At 41.3% G+C, this 16,379-nt stretch overlaps 7 protein-coding genes across 7 annotated transcripts; 3 read left to right on the top strand and 4 right to left on the bottom strand.

Moving 5' to 3' along the window:
- Positions 1–347: 347 nt before the first annotated feature.
- Positions 348–941, bottom strand: DFL_008234 (uncharacterized protein; the record flags this gene model as incomplete). The annotated part of the gene is made up of 4 exons (XM_067637940.1): positions 348–488; positions 589–723; positions 792–827; positions 885–941. The coding sequence occupies 4 exons, from the start codon at positions 939–941 to the stop codon at positions 348–350; spliced, it is 369 nt and encodes a 122-aa protein (XP_067485879.1).
- A 357-nt stretch (positions 942–1,298) lies between these two features.
- Positions 1,299–3,073, top strand: DFL_008233 (uncharacterized protein; the record flags this gene model as incomplete). The annotated part of the gene is made up of 4 exons (XM_067637939.1): positions 1,299–1,758; positions 1,815–2,578; positions 2,650–2,712; positions 2,777–3,073. The coding sequence occupies 4 exons, from the start codon at positions 1,299–1,301 to the stop codon at positions 3,071–3,073; spliced, it is 1,584 nt and encodes a 527-aa protein (XP_067485878.1).
- A 561-nt stretch (positions 3,074–3,634) lies between these two features.
- DFL_008232 (uncharacterized protein) lies at positions 3,635–4,720 on the bottom strand (the record flags this gene model as incomplete). Its single annotated transcript, XM_067637938.1, has 6 exons — positions 3,635–3,816; positions 3,880–4,029; positions 4,098–4,253; positions 4,325–4,447; positions 4,511–4,546; positions 4,630–4,720. The coding sequence occupies 6 exons, from the start codon at positions 4,718–4,720 to the stop codon at positions 3,635–3,637; spliced, it is 738 nt and encodes a 245-aa protein (XP_067485877.1).
- A 5,662-nt stretch (positions 4,721–10,382) lies between these two features.
- On the top strand, positions 10,383–12,560 carry DFL_008231 (uncharacterized protein; the record flags this gene model as incomplete). The annotated part of the gene is made up of 5 exons (XM_067637937.1): positions 10,383–10,571; positions 10,635–10,878; positions 10,935–11,515; positions 11,566–12,195; positions 12,258–12,560. 5 exons carry the CDS (start codon positions 10,383–10,385, stop codon positions 12,558–12,560), a joined length of 1,947 nt encoding a protein of 648 aa, XP_067485876.1.
- A 236-nt stretch (positions 12,561–12,796) lies between these two features.
- On the bottom strand, positions 12,797–13,924 carry DFL_008230 (uncharacterized protein; the record flags this gene model as incomplete). Its single annotated transcript, XM_067637936.1, has 7 exons — positions 12,797–12,810; positions 12,868–12,901; positions 12,981–13,173; positions 13,231–13,313; positions 13,376–13,554; positions 13,620–13,734; positions 13,799–13,924. 7 exons carry the CDS (start codon positions 13,922–13,924, stop codon positions 12,797–12,799), a joined length of 744 nt encoding a protein of 247 aa, XP_067485875.1.
- Positions 13,925–14,336: 412 nt separating this feature from the next.
- Positions 14,337–15,244, top strand: DFL_008229 (uncharacterized protein; the record flags this gene model as incomplete). Its single annotated transcript, XM_067637934.1, has 4 exons — positions 14,337–14,436; positions 14,524–14,652; positions 14,726–15,070; positions 15,129–15,244. 4 exons carry the CDS (start codon positions 14,337–14,339, stop codon positions 15,242–15,244), a joined length of 690 nt encoding a protein of 229 aa, XP_067485874.1.
- A 218-nt stretch (positions 15,245–15,462) lies between these two features.
- On the bottom strand, positions 15,463–15,967 carry DFL_008228 (uncharacterized protein; the record flags this gene model as incomplete). Its single annotated transcript, XM_067637933.1, has 4 exons — positions 15,463–15,521; positions 15,581–15,671; positions 15,750–15,793; positions 15,865–15,967. The coding sequence occupies 4 exons, from the start codon at positions 15,965–15,967 to the stop codon at positions 15,463–15,465; spliced, it is 297 nt and encodes a 98-aa protein (XP_067485873.1).
- Between the last annotated feature and the right edge of the window lie 412 nt (positions 15,968–16,379).

The following is a 16,379-nucleotide window of genomic DNA, read 5'->3' as shown; positions in this document are numbered from 1 at the left end:
GCTTGTCGGAGTATCTTATGCTTTTGTGCTTGGTTTTTAATTGGCATGTAGAAGGTCTGTTGAGATTGAATCTTGGTGCAACTTTAAAGGGAAACATACGCATGATATCAGTTTTACAAGTTCGTCAGAGATATGGAATGATAATGCACGCCTTGTTACAACTACAATCCACCCACATGGGGAGATCTACCTGCTCCGTGGCCGATGGGGAGCTTAGGCATGTCATTTACGCTAGATGCTTCATCACAATACGAGAGCCAGGTGTCTATGCAACGAGCGGCTGAATATAAAGTAGCTAACGAGGAAAACATCGGTATGCCGAGCACACCGTTATAACCGATAACATCCTATTCTCCGAATAACTTCTTAACCCTCTTCAAGACACTATCCTTCTCCGGGTCGTACGGGTGATCTTTCGACGGAATTTCTAGGACCGCGGGGAACGCAGCGGTGTACATGTCGATTTTATATCGTATTCTCTCCGCAACCTAAAACACCCACCCGTGATCCCAAAATTTAGCCAGCCTCCCCACAAGCTTGCTTTTAAAATACCGGTTCCTTCTGAAAGGGACATGTGCAATGACGTACGTGCTGGTTAATGAGCAAAATTCCGATATCCTTACGACTCGTCATCTCGTCGAACGCCTTTTCGATCTTGTCGATTTCAGTCTTCGGGTCCACGACGAGGAAGTTGCGAGTAGCATTCGCGCCCGTCGTTACGTGCTGCTATAATATCAGAATTCCGCCGGCCAGGTAGATGGACGCATTTAAAACAGGCGGGCGAAACGTACACCGATGCCAGCCAGCAAAAGCCCGGTTACTGTATCCTACAATCAACACCGTCAGTCGGCACGCAAACCACCCCTCCGAGAATAGAACCCCACCTCATCTCCAATGACCCCCAGAAAGTTCCTATCCTTATATGACGACGGTGCAGCCATCGCAAGCGATCCCTCAAGGTTGATGTTGTTGCGTAAGTAGGGTAGCTCGAGCTAACCTTCCCGTGTTGGAAAGCATCGAAACATCAAACCGACGAAATGCCAAGACTTTTGAGCACGAACGAATGAGAACGGCCTGTGAGGATTCGAGCGGCGATAATCTGAGCTAAACTCCGGCCGATTATCCGAATTTTTGTGAATAAAAGACTTGCGTAGCGCATGAAATCCCCTAAATCGCGATCTCTTCCTTCTCTTTTCCTTTTCGATTTCTTGGTATTTCATTTTTCAAGAGAGATATATCTCTCGAATCAAAGGGTGTTCGGAATACCACATAATCAACGCATATAAGAAGATATCTCCATGGCTGTGGCGACATATCACCAAAATGCCGAAATCGAGCAGGATAAACGTGAGGAGGCAGGTCAAGATCGCATCCCAACAGAGTCAATAAAAGATGCACCTGTCGCGGAGAAGCCATACTCGGTCTTCACATCAGCTCAGAAGAAATGGATTGTATTCCTCCTGACACTATCCGCCTTCTTCTCCCCTTTCAGTTCAACAGTTTATCTCCCCGCCCTCCTACCGGTTCAACAAGAACTGGGAATAACTACGACGCAAGTTAATCTGTCCCTCACAACCTACTTGATATTTCAGGCTATTGCTCCAACCCTTTCGGGGGAACTATCCGATACACTAGGTCGACGCCCTGTCTATCTCCTTACTTTCATTATATACGTAGCCGCATGCGCCGGGCTCGCGGTTCAGAAAAGTTTGGCCGCTCTGTTGATATTGAGAATGTTGCAAAGTAGCGGCAGCTCAGGTACATCCTATGTTACATGATATTAAGGATGTCACGTTACTAAAGGGTTTATTTAGGTACCGTCGCTATCGCCTTTGGCACGCTGGCTGACTTTACGACTCCAGCGGAGAGAGGCTCGTATATGGGTTTTATGAACTCGTTTCCCCTCTCCTCGCCTGCCCTAGGCCCCGTCATCGGAGGCGCAATAGCAGAAGCTGCCGGCTGGAGGTGGATATTCTGGTTTCTCGTAATATTCGCCTCGCTCGCACTTGCCCTTATGTTCCTTGCCTTCCCGGAGACAAATCGTAAGGTTGTCGGGGACGGAAGCATTCGACCCCCGGCTTTGAATAGAGTGATTTTGGAGAAATTGGTAAGTCCCAAAGAGAGCTGGGCTTCCAGGGATGGAGGCGCTTCAAACGGGAGAAAGAGAACGCTTAGGGATATGGTTCCGAATCCTTTCCGCAGCGTTTTAATAATATTCAACAAAGATGTCAGTATCATACTCCTAGTGATGAGTATATTCTACGCAGCATTCTATGCCGTAATGGCCAGCATACCAAAGCTTTTCTCGGAGATTTATGGATACAACGAGCTACAGGTTGGATTGTGTTATCTTGCGTTCGGAACAGGTGGTATCCTTAGCAGTATCGTGACAGGGAAAATCATAGATAGAGATTTCCGGTCGGTGGCGGATAAATCGGGGATAAAAGTTGATCGAAAGAAATTGGAGGATATGAGCAAGTTTCCATTAGAGAAGGCGAGGTTGAAGAGTATTTGGTATGCGATGGGGTTATGCATCGCGGCCGTAATATCGTACGGGTGGGCTTTATCCCGGAAACCGGTCAGTTGTCCCTTGGCAATATGAATGTAAACTCGCACCGGCTTTCCGTCTAACTTCGTGGTGTATGATAGCACGTGGCGGCTCCTCTGGTCCTCCAGTTCATCATCGGTGCATCGAATGTCAGCGTCATGAATGTAGGTGCCTTCCAAGCATACCCATCAGGGTTTGGCTAACCTCGAAAATCTTAAAACGATAAAGATTATTTCGGTCTTCTTGGTCGATCTCTATCCGGCCGCGCCTGCAACAGCAACGGCATCCGGAAACCTCTGCCGTTGCATGGTTGGCGCCGTCTCAACCAGTGTTATCGAGATAATGATCACCAAATTAGGGGTGGGCTGGACGTTCACTTTTTGGGGCTTGATATGCCTCTTCTGTTTCCCTTTGCTTGAGATGGAAAGACGATGGGGGCATAAATGGAGACTGGCAAGGTTTGAGGTTCTTGTGAAGAAACAAGAGCAGGAAAAACTAAAGAATGAAGCAAATGGCGGAGCCTGAGTATCATGTAATGCGACAACCACACGTATATATATACACAACCCTTATCCCATAACTAGGTCTATGCAGCTCGAATGGGCTTGGAAATACGTCCCTAACGTTGTTTTATGGGGTTTATCCATCGACTGAATGGTTGGCAAAGTTCTGGGTGGTCATGAGAATGAAGCAGGGTGGAGATCAGCTTGGAAATTAAGCCCGATAGAGGCCAATTCCTTGCATGCAGTGGATTCTCTTGCGATTTTAATAGTACAAGAGAAAACACAATGCCCGAGAGAGAAAAAACAAAACCAAAAACCAAAAAGACTTCAATCGCAAAAAAAAAAAATCTAGAGTTCCCAAACGCCGATGGTCATGATTGTCTCCATGTATCTAAACAAACTAATGCACGCAAGCGCCTGTTCGTCAAGGATATCTATCCTTATCTTTTCGCCCAGGATGACCCAGAATGAATCCCGTTAATAGCAGAGCAAAGAAAAGGATATCAGTAGCCGCAAAGAATAGAGTGTTACGCCGGTACCATTTTTTGAAAATGCTGGTATAAGAATGATAGGGACGCCTCCACTAGTTGGCTGCTCCCCCGACGGTAAGTTTGAGCTCCTTGGCCCTCTTTTCTAGGGCTTCAGCGACCCAGTCCTTCATGAACGGTGTCTGAACACGCTCGGCCACGTGGAAGAATTCGTCGAGCTTGAGATTGTGAGCCCTTTCGTATTCTATTGTTTGAAGAATGAGTTCGTAGCGGTCGACTGGAAATACGTGCATGTTAGCAAGCTCCGTTATGCACCTATAGTGGCAGCGCCAACCCTTACCATCTTTGACAAATATTGCTTCAGGGCTCTGCCCCTGCTCGTATTCCTCCCAGAGGTCCATAAATTCGCCAGCCATTGACTTGGATATCGGGGCAAGAAGTGTTTGGGTCAGATACTCCATAGACTCCAGTTCGCGACGATGCTTTTCAGCTAGATAGATAGACGGACTGTCAGTTGTTTATTATAATATCAAAGCCAATACACCTGGAGAGACCAACATTTTTCAACACCGTCGAGCGGTGTTATGTCGCCCACCAGGCACTCTGCCATATCGTGGATAATGGCCATCTTGACGCACTTGTCCTTTTGAATTGTTGGATCAGGGCAGAGCATCGTAATGACTGACATGCGATACATATGGTCCGCTATGCTTTCTACAAGGATATAACGGCTAGCTTTTAGCAATGACATATCCTTATACCGGTTCGATAGAAACAGTTGGTACCTCCAACGATGCCATGCCTTTTCCACCCTTCACGGGCATTGGTTTTTAACCTTTCTATGACATGTAGAAATGCGATTGGCGAAGATGATGAGCTGGTAGGAGGCGTGGGCAATGGATTTAGAACTATGGTACGGTTAGCGATATCGTTTTTAGCCATGAAGGGAGCTATATTAGCTTGAAACTTGCCTTTGGAGACGGACCATGCGTCCTTGCCGTTGATCGCTAGATATCCAAGATTTTAGCCGCAAACGTTGCATTTGAAGATTCTGCATGTTGATTTGATGTTGAAAGGTACATGTACTTACCACCAATGCCCGACTTGAGAGACACCGCGGTTGTCGAGAATAAGCGGACGTTTGATGAGAAGAGCCGGGGAAGAAGAGTCCTTGCGAGCATTTTATAATTATATTATTTTTATTATTCTTTATAAGGGGAACAGAATACCTAATAAATAAAGGATGGGAAGATGGGACGAATCGAAAGCTAATTTATTCTGTACGTCACTGTGCCCCTGTACTTAGTTACTGGGTAGTTATGGCGCGAAATTTGGACCCCCCCGGCTCCAAAAATAAAAATTTCTCAAAATCTCAAAAATCAAATCGAAACAACAAAAACAACACTTTCGTAACTTCATAAAATTTTGGATTATTATTTTATAATGCTTCGATTACGAGATTCTCGTCTTGATAACAATCAAAATTATATTATTTATTTATATTTACAAAAGAAAATTCTAATTAAGAATATACGTTACGTATTATGTCGACGTTAAAGCATTAAAATTACCAAAGTGCCCTCTGTTAATACAATTCGCACCCGTCTTACGAAATGGGGTATTAATTTAGATATTGAAGGATACGGGGGCCACGAAGCCCGTGTTGATCGCCAAAAAGATGTTTCTAGTGAAAGTCTGGCGGCTGATAAAGTTCTAGTAGCCCAAATTCGGTCTTTAATCAAGTAAGGCCTCGACGGTGTCAAAATCTTGAATATCTTACGAAGTAAGGGATGGCCGGATCTTACTGAAAGTGGCTTTAAACACGTAAGGTACGCTTACGGGATAGTACTTCGGACACTGGCTATTTATAAGGAAGCCATGGCTGCGGAGGCCCGCGCGATAGTGGCCGAAGGGCTCGAGTCTAGAATTACAGCTGACTTCGGAGACAATATATCAGTCGCCTGGGTTAAAGCACGAGCAGACTGCTTTATTTTAGGGCCGGCTATAAAAGCAGCTATCAAAGATATTGATCCTAAAGGCGTTGAATTTTGATGCTGCAAACAAATTAGAATTCGCAAAGAATTAGAAGCCCACGGACCTGGCTAGATATGGTTAGCTGATGTTTACGATAAACTTTAACCTTATAGTATACAAGTTTATAGTATTATAGACATCTATTTTTACTTTATAATTAAATTATTTATTAATTACGATGTTTATATATCTGTAATTATTCAAAAATATTATTTAATAACCGTAATTTTTTATAGTTATCTTAAATTTACTCGAATTAATATGGGAGTTAAGACCCTCTTTATAGTAGAATATTAAGGTCAATTTCGAGAAGCAGGTAATAAAAGAAACTTAAGCGTCGGCGATTATTATATATATAGAGCGAATATTTATAATGTGAAAATTAAAGGTTAGTAGAGCTTTCTAAGGCGAATTCAATCAGATCAATAGATTAGCTTTTTTGAAGGATATTATTAAAAGGGTTGGTTTAGGAAAAAGAATTGATAAAATATATGCGCTTTTTAGTACGTTTATATGCCTATTATACAAAAGGCATTTCGAGAAATTTAAGAAGCCTGGAATGTTTATATTATCAGAAGCCAGCGGAATAGACCTTACCTTCCTATTAAAAAGCTAGTTTATTTATAAAGAAGTTCGAATACCTTTAATTATTTAAAAAAGCCGGATAAGCAGCTTTTGCAGCGATTATAAGATAAAATATAAAGTTGGAATTACGAATAATATCTTACTTCAGAAATTAAGGTATTTTATTATAATACTCTTGTCTAGAACGGTCTTTCGGGTATTATTGAGAGTGTAAGTATACGAAATAATACTTATACGATAGTTTATTTACTTCTATGGGAATATTTAGAAAGATATGAGCGAAGATATAGATTTTTTGAGGATATTCGTTCTTCTGAAGGTTTATACGAGTGGATCGCTCGTGATAAAGAAAGAAGGTCTGGCCTTTAGAACGAAATAAAGATAGAAAGACGTATGATGTTGCAAGCAAATTACAGGATGCGCGACTATGTAATACAGAAATAAATAAATAAATAATATAAGCAAATAGAATTTAAAAGTGGAAAGAGGGAATAGGGGTTAAAAATTTGTCGGAATCCTGTTAGGCAACTGCCTATGGATAGTGGAGATTGATTGGTTTGTGAGGGTGGGTGGATCTGTGTATAGTTCTACTAGAATTATTTTCTTTTTTAGTATTATCGTTCTTTGAGATAATTTCTTCGATTTTTTTAGTATTTGTAAGAACTTGGTTGTAAACATCGGTGTTGGTTATAATACCTTCTAATATTCTTTTGTATTTTTTGATAGGGAGGGCTTTTTGAGGTTGTAATAATAGTTTTATTTTTGGCGGTGGGTTGCTACTATAGTATTTTATAAGCATGGCTTGGAGTTTTTTGATATTGGTTTCTTTTTTAGAAGGAATGTGGGTGGGTTTTTTGTTCGAGCTCAAATCTATGATATCGATAGCTGACGCAATTTTAACGCTTGCTTTTCGAGGAGGTAGGCGAATAGAAGATTTGGGAGTTATTGATTCTAAGTTGAGCTGGATATCTTTTTTTGGGGAGGCTTCTTTGTTTGTGGGTACTGGTCGAGGTTTAATAATGGTGGTAGTGGCAGTTGTTTTAGGTTTCGTTTAAGCAGGTTTGAGATCTTTAGCTCGAATGACTGGAATAATAATAATGAAGAGGGTGCTTTTGGTCTTGTACAATTTTAAAACTTTTATTAAGTCTTCTTTAGTTATATCTCTTTCTGGAATTTGGATGTGAGATGGAATTGGATTTGTTTTTTTGAAAATATTAAATAATACGGGAGATTTGATATAGATATTATTTATTTAATTGATCGGTTCTTTCATCTTTCAGAGATTTTGTTTTTTTTAGATAGCTGTATCGCGGAGGTTCTTTTGTAATTAAAAGTTTGTTAAGTCTACGAGGGAGTCCTGCTGAAATAGGAGCATGAAATTGTGATTAATTGGATTAGAGTTTCTGGTTTTAAAGAGCACGAATTCTCTGTCGATGTTTAAGAAAATGTAGAAGATCTGCCGCTAATGGACTATGAAAGAAAGTGGAATAGTAAGTTTGTTAAGCTTTGTTAGATAATTAGTATTAATGTTATAGGATAACTCTGAAAGTTTTTCTGCTGTAATTTTACGACCCTTGTCTCTGCAATTTTCTACGATAGTTTTTCTTATATGTTTAGTATTACTATTAAATAGGTTAGGATTTATGATATCTGAGATGATATCTGGGCTTTATTTCAACGATAATGAGAACCTTATTTTCTAACAAGGAAACAAATAGTTTTTGTCTATTATTAGTAAAGTAACTGTGCTACTGTTGACTTTTAAGTCGACGACTCTCGCGGCTATTCTTTTTTGATAATTAAAACGACAGGCTAAGTTTTGATAATTGTAAAAAGAATAAGGAAGTATAACTTCCCTTTTTTTCGAGGATAGCAATATTTTATTTGAAATGTCGTCGAAGGCGAAAAATATGTGTAAATCTATGGGTATAAAATTCTATGAAGCTAATTCTTTAAATTTTTATAGCATATTTTATAACAAAAACAACACTTTTATAGAAAACATGTTATGGGCTTATGATATATGTTTAAACATCGTAAACTTATTACTAGCAGCTTTATATTTCGATTATCTAAAATAGTCCACTTAACAACTATAAAGTATTTTATATACTTTATATATCTTATATATTTTATATACTTTATATACTATACTAGGGGTTAAGTTAACCGCTTCGTTCTAGGAAATTAAGATTTTAAAAAACCTAACCTTGAGGACCCCAGAGTTATTCAAATAATTATAACTTCAAAAAATATTCTAGAGAATTAATATAAATTATATAATATTATAATATTTATATATGATTTTTATATTATGTTTATAATTATCCCGTCCTAAATTATAAGCATCTTTTTTTTTATAAACAATTTGTTTAAAAGTATGTATGGTATCTTATAATAATATATGAACCTTTTATTCTGTAATATTTTTATGTGGTACAGAAGTTTTACTATTAAGGATCCCTATTATATTATTTTGAATGAGTGTTTTTTTCATATATATAACTTTATATACAAAACTGCGAATTCATAATTCTATATAATATATTCTAACTATAAAAACATAATAAAATAATGCTAGCTCTATATCGAAATATAAAAAATAATAATGATATAAGTATATTATGAAGTCTTCTATTTATCTATATAAACTCTGTTTTTTACTTTATGTTATTTATTTTTTCTCTTTTTTTTATTGTTCGTTTCTTATATCAATTAAAGCTTTACAATTTCTTAAATTAATATAATTAATAAAACCTTCTATATTTCCAATTTCTTCTTCAGCTTTAACATAAATTCTTTTCTTGTAGGCGCTATTACTTGGACTTTAATCGATCTTACTTATGTAATTTACTCTGCTTATTCTAACCTTTTTATAACTCATAATAATACCGCAATGGCCACCTCCGACTTCAAAGTAAGCTATAATAAGAATACTGCCAACTTAACAGCTATTTACAATACTGTTTATATTATAAACAACAGTCACACTCTCAATCAAATCATTATTAGCATTTATAATTTTAATATTATCGAATCCCGCTTACAACAGTCCCTTAATAATAACTAACAGTTTATTGTTGTTAAAATTCATCTTAGTATCACTATTCCTTTTTATAAAGGGGTCTATAATTTTCGCGAAAAAATAATTTACCGCAACTAAGTTAAAATTAAAAAAGATTTTAATAAACGCGAGTTTATTAAATGTATTTTTGAAATCGTTTGCTAGTAATTAAAAAATACTTCAGCAGGTACTTAATTTATCGTAAACGAAAGAAATGTAATCTTAATCCCTCGAACTGAAGAAAATATTTATACTATTAGTACAGACGTAAATACTTGTAGAACTTAGAAATATTGGGTCTAATTAAATCTTAATCTTCTCTTTCGACATCTGTTCGGTTATAATCAAGACTATTTTGTTCCCGCGTTCTAGCTTTTTGCTTAAGTTAAACCAATCCGCTAACGTATGGCATATCTCGTTATCAATTTTGAAAGTAAAGTCGTTAAATAAACAAATAGCTTTAAGACTTTGGATTATCTCGTCAGTAAACTAATTAAAAGTAATATCTTCAAAAATGAAATGTATATTTTTAATTATTATACTTAAAGTTTTTTTGTTACTTGGATTAATGACCTCTTTTTTTTTACCATTTTTTATATTCGTTAAGATAGCGCGGATTTATTTAACTTTACTAAATTTATAATTTAACAGATTTCTTAAGTTCTTACTTCTAACACTGTTGCTATTGTTAGTGCTATAGTAGATGACATTCCTATTTATTATACTTGGCCATAAGACTACGTTGAGTCCGTTTTCTTTGTTTTCTTAATTTTCATTATTATCCATATATTCTACGGTAGTTCGAAATACATATATATAACTAAATTTACCTATTATTTAAATCTGCAAAATCTATGAAGCCTATAAACGTTGTAAAATTTATAAAATCCAAAATTTTATGAAGTTACGAAAATATTGTTTTTGTTGTTTCGATTTGATTTTTGAGATTTTGAGAATTTTTTATTTTTGGAGCCGGGGGGGTCCAAATTTCGCGCCATAGTAGTTCCTGCAGACCAGGATCTCCCAAGCGACAGACCTCGCCAACAACAAACAACATCATCCAACGCCCAACATTAACATTCACGACTCCATTCCGTTCCCAAAGGAGGCCCCTCCACGCGAACGTGCCCGTATAAATATTCCGGGAAGAAGCCATCGCAATGAAACACGCGGCGGAACTCACACCCGTCGCCCTCCTGCTCACCAATCTTCGTCTGCTCGACCTCCCCGTCTACCAAGACCCACCAATTAACGACGAGACTTTCTCCCTGGGAAAGAACAAGAGCAAGGCGTTCGAGCTTATCGCCCACCACATCTTCGATCGATATGACCCGGTCGAATCTAAATCTGTATGGTATCTCTTGGAATCGCAGACAACTGCGTCGAAACTCCATTAATTCTCTAATTTCCAGAGGTTTGCAGGGAACTGGCCGATATACGAACCTGCTCAGTCGAAGAACTTTCGTGCCGCCGTCATCAATTGGTTGAGTGACCTCAAAAAAGCCGGGGCTTTACATAATGCGATTATCATTCGTAAGAGTATGTTCGATGAGTGCCAAGGTGACCGATATGAAGAGCTTTTGCTGTTCCTATCGACCATGGCGTTGAGGAAGGTCGTGGAGAGGGAACACAAGGATCACGCTGGAAGCTCTATAGGTGCGCCTTATTGTCGTTTTATGGCATCCATAACGCTTACCATGAGATAAAACCAGCCCTCGATGAAGCTCTGAGTACACACCCAGATCTAGATACGATCAATGTCCTCAATATTGCATACCAGAATTCTCTTCGAAACACGCTTCAGCACCGCTTTGTCGACAAGAAGAAATGGTTTTTAGCTTCGAGGAGACTTGAAGAACAGGACAGGGTAGTTTCCGAAAAGGAACAGGCGACGGCGATTGCCCGCAAATCAAGGAAGAAACTTGATGTCAAAGAGAGCGACATCACTTCTGTATGGGAAAAGAATTGGGTCGGCGATCAAAGCATCTATAAGCTACTACTGCCAGACTGCGACGATGCTCTGGAACGGGAATTATGGTCAAATGCCTCGTTTAAAAGATTATTGCAGACTGGGTCCTTCAGCAAGACTGGCGCGCCCGATGGCAATAGCTCTGCCGTAAAGACAATGGAAGACGCCTTAAAGGTCCACGAAAGCCGATTAGCGCGCTGGACGGAGTACAATCATCAATTCCTCAAAGAAAGGTCAGGATCTAAGAAATCCTTGCCTGGAAAGAAAGTCAGCTTCGCGGCCGATGTGGGAGGCGGTCTCGGCGTGGACTTTAACAAGCATCAAGTAAGAATAGACAGTCTTACTTACAATATCTGAGGTTAACATTTGGGTAGAATCTCCATGCCAGCGCCTTCACACTGCAAGAGGGGACGCAACTTCCAATCCCATCAACGGACGATGAGTTTGGAAAACTCTTCAACAGCATGCGGAAGGAATTACAAACTATCCGGGTGTCTAGACGTAAACTCGGCACTTTGTCATATGCTTCGACGTATGATGAAGCAGGGGATGAGGAATCCGTAGCATCGGACGAGCAAAAAGAACCCTCTCCTTCAAAGGACATGACGGAAGAAGAGGCATTGAAGCTGCTAACCTCCCACCTGCCCACGGATGCCGCCTCCAGGCCGCAGCCGGAACCAGCAGCCGTAAATACAGGGTACAACTTGACCAAACACTCACCAATGACTACGGTACCACCCCGAGCTTCAACGCCTGAATTGGTACAACCAAAACCATCCCCAAAGCCATCCCCAAAGCCTAGATTGCGAAGCCCTCCACCTCCGCCTAAACCAATCGAACCGAGTGATGATCCAGAAGATAGCCCGGAGGATACCGTCATGCAGGATCCTTCTTCTCCAGAAAGCCCGAGTGATATCCCCCATATCGTTGAGCCTCCCCCACGAAGAGGCAGATCCCATCGTTTCGGGGAAGATGATTCCGTAGACGAATACATGGTAGAGAAGGTACAATACCCCCCGTCCGGAAAATTTCAAAACCCTAGATAACAAGTTTAACAACCCGCTAGATGATCACACAAATTGCTACTTCGGCTGACACTCCTGCACCAAACCGGACGCAGCGGTTACTCCCGAATCCCGCTAGGTCGAAGGAGGAACTTGAGGCGGATCCGTTTAAGTCTCGACCAAGGGTCGCACTAAGCCCGCCATTCACACCTCAACAATTTAGAGATGATCGTGCCGTGAGCCTAGAAACCCCAAGGGTTGGTTTTCCGTCACCTGCGCTCGGGGAAAGTGACTATGACGAGTATGAAGAAGACGAGCGCAACAATGAATCGCCTTCTAAGGGTAGAGGGATGAAATATAGATGATGTGTGAATTTACGACGGTGAAGGATTGCATATCTAGGTTTCACAAAAATCATATTCATAAATAGCAGATATGTCGTAAAGAAAAGATGTGACCGCTGCACAACAAAGGAAGAAACCTCCCAGCATATACGCTACATCAAACCCAAAAATGCCAAGGAACCTCATAACATGAAGATAGCCGACGCGCAAGTGACCTTGGAACCCGAGTCCATCGAAGCGAAGAGTCCCCAGCGAGACTATTGAGGATAACCTTTAGTAGAGTTATTAGCTGCAGAGGACTCGGTTCCGGGGAACGAAAACAAAGTACCGAAATCGCCACGCCAACTTAAACCAGTGCCGTTCTATATATCCCAGAAAATACGAATCTATGATGAATTAAGAGGGTTGGGGCCGGGCGAAGTAGACGCCCAAGCCACCCACCAGTGTCATCGCCAAAGCAATCCACCACCAAAGGTCGAGCCCAGGTGCCCCGTCCGGAAGCGCGCTTTGGAACATCTCAATTGATCGCTTGATTTTAGCAGCCGGTGTGGAAGCAGCCGGTGTGGGAGCAGCCGTCGGGAAGGGGTTGAGCGTCGTAGTTGGGAGCATTTGGGGCGGCTTGTATGTTAAATACCTATCGTATGTTAGGAATCCATGTTTTCCCCATGCTTCTAATAACAAAGCTACGTACAATGGATTCATTGGTGCACCGTCGAATTTATACAGATTGAGTCGGAACTGGCCTCGGTAGTCATCTTTAACAATATCCCAAGACTGCCAGTCGCATTATCTCGTCAGCGTGGCTGTAATCTACCAGGTCGTGTTTGGAATCCTACCCTGTACAGCTCTGTCTGATTATATCTAGTATAAATTGATTTCTTTTGCTTGCAAGGGTCGGACCATAGCTTCCTTCCGTCGGAATCGAATGGGAACAAAATCATGGAGCCGTTATCGTAGAGGGTATACTTTCCATGCTGCCAGAGTATGACAGCACTCGGGCATTCTGGAGTCGTAGCTGTTCATACAACAGATGTCAGGTACTCGTCCACAAATTGCTTTATGAAATTCAATTAGACGTACGATTTCCAACAACGACATATATAGCTTCTTCATAATACCCGTCATTTGTGAAGGAAAACGCTGTTCCTGGTAGTCTGGGCTCGATAAGCCGTTCTCCAACCGGATCATATATATCCTAGATACAAACTAGTTAGCAAGAGAAAAAGGAAGGAAGGAAATCAATTTTGTATTCCACATACCGGCCCGGTCACGACCGTCTCCGACTTTGATGTCCATGTGCCCTCAAGAGATGTAACATTTGCTGCGGTTGTGTACTGGATCGAGGAGGCAAGTAATATTAACGTCGCCGCTAGATCTACTCGCATTGTATCTGAAAAACGATTGAAAAGACTATAGAATGCCGTAGATATAAATGATCCTCGAAAGGTAATACCCGTCGAATTCCCCTCTCTTTTTACTTGGATTGTCGATGTTGAGCAGGGAGGATATGGGTAGAATCTGAGGTTGCATCGAGGTTTAGAATCGCAGCAGGCAGAGATATTGCCAAGAAACAGCCGGACAGTCAACGTGCTCCAGCCCCCCGGGACATTGGTTGACGCTAAAGATAGCAAGCTCGTTCGTTACAGAATGCTTCTGCCAGGTACCGTTAAGTTCCCGGCTTGGCTTACCACCAGAAAGCTCATACGCATCTCATCAAACTTAACTTGCTTTTACTTTATTTTATTACGTCGGCGATTTGGTGCCATGACAGTGTCACCCCTCACGATTATAAGAAGGATGTCTACAAATGAAACGCTACGAAATGCTAAACGAGAATTACGAGCCGCAGTTGCAAAACGACTAGATGCATTGGACGCAGAATCCGTTCGAGAGCAATGTTAGCGTTCAACTCCATTCGATTAGACTTCCGGTGGCGTCGTATATTAATATAGCACTAAGTAGCTAACAGCTTCTCATTTGCCAGCTCAGGCGGTGCTTGCCCTCTTAACTAGCTTACCTGAGTACCGGCAAGCCCGGCGAGTCAGCATATACCTGTCCATGCCAACCGGCGAAATAGACACGACGGCAATGGTCCAAGACGCACTCGAACGAGGTATGCCGGTAGTCGTTCCAGCCTTCTCTCTCAAAGATATACCACATCGCGCTGATAATACAGGGTTCTTAAGGGAAACGAGTCTTTATACCATTTACGCACAAAGCCATGCCTGCTCCCACACAGGGTGAAGACCAAAAACCTTCGATCATGGATATGGTGTCACTAGAGTCGCTCGAAGATTACCAAGGACTCAAAAGGAACAATTGGGGGATCCCGACTCCAACGAAGAAATCCCTGGAAACCCGAGAGAACTGTATAGATGAAGTAAAGGCTGGCAAGGCCGGTTTAGATTTGATCGTTATGCCTGGTGTAGCATTTGACGGCGAATGCAGGCGTCTGGGTCACGGGAAGGGGTACTATGATTACTTTCTGAGAAGATATAGCGAGGAAGCCGATGGGAAAGTGCCCTTCACAGGTTCGTAAGATCAAGCTTTCCCATTTCAAGGATGATGCTAACATTCCATCATTGATAGTCGGAGTCGCGTTGAAAGACCAGTTCCTAGATCCTCCGGCAAGTGTTCCTGTCGGCGACAAAGACTGGTCCCTAGACACGATCATTGTCGGAGATGGCAAAGTGATTCGTCGGTGATGTTATGGACCGAGAGGACACAATCCAGACCGCATTTATTATGACAATAAGTCATGACAACGTCCTTCGTTTAGATTGGGCAAAATCCGTCCAGAATGCAAGCTCTCGTCGTGATGTATTTCATATCCTACATGCTGCCATGATATATACGCCATATCAAACACCTCGTATCTAAGCTGATGGCGTTCCAAATATCCAATCCAAAGCTTCGACTAGTTTTACGGAAGCGAAGCGCATGCGATACACGTGACGTTGTCGCCCTTGAGTAATATCCGCCCTAATTTGAGGATATGGTTTAGTATATTACGAGCCATGCATGGACACACAATTACGAACCTAGCTCCCGACGGGTTTCATCCTCGGTTTTAGATGGTAACCTGATTTCAACGGCCTCGTCGATGACCAAGTTCATGAACTCATCGAATCCCTGATTTTGTTTTTTTTTAAAAAAATAGTTTAGTACACTCTTTGATTTTGTTCATAGACGTATATTAAGGAAACTAACTCTGATCTTTCCTTCGATACGTGTTTGAAGCTGTTCATACAGCCCTGCACCAATAAAAACGTCCCATTAGTTGACTATAATTCCAAGGAGGAGGATGAAGGTCAGGCTCGCGTACAAATCTGAACGGTCGCGTGGGTCTGAAGAAGCTTGAAAATGAAGTTGATAGGAGGTAGCAGGACTCTTCGGCCTCCACCTCCACCGCCACCTCTACCGGTCATATTGATGTTGGGTTATACTAAAGAAAGTTTCGTGTAGTAGAGGACGTGGGTTGATAATCGCAGTCGTCGCGTTGGGATATAGTTCTTTTCTGCACAGACACTATCGACTAAACTTGCCGAGGAGCTACCTGGATGGCAATGGCGCGGAACAAGAGCACCGGTAGTGATAACTAATGAGAGTACCGGTTATTGTAGTAGTGGCAGAAGCGGCTATCGTCGTTGAAGACCTGGAATTTGCGACGGCGACGACAACGATGATGTTGATTGATGATGGATGAATAGACGAACGAAAGTGGTGAAGTCAAGCTAGCCTAACAAGTCAGTCTTGGCTTTCCACCCGCAACACACTTTTTTCTTTGCCCCCACCACAAGCAAGCTAAAGTGAGGGACCTCTGACTTCATCTCGTCTATC

The sequence above is a fragment of the Arthrobotrys flagrans genome, assembly GCF_004000055.1.
Source record: "Arthrobotrys flagrans strain CBS H-5679 chromosome Unknown unitig_1, whole genome shotgun sequence".
Lineage (NCBI taxonomy): Eukaryota > Fungi > Ascomycota > Orbiliomycetes > Orbiliales > Orbiliaceae > Arthrobotrys > Arthrobotrys flagrans.
This window is presented reverse-complemented; position numbering and strand designations above follow the sequence as displayed.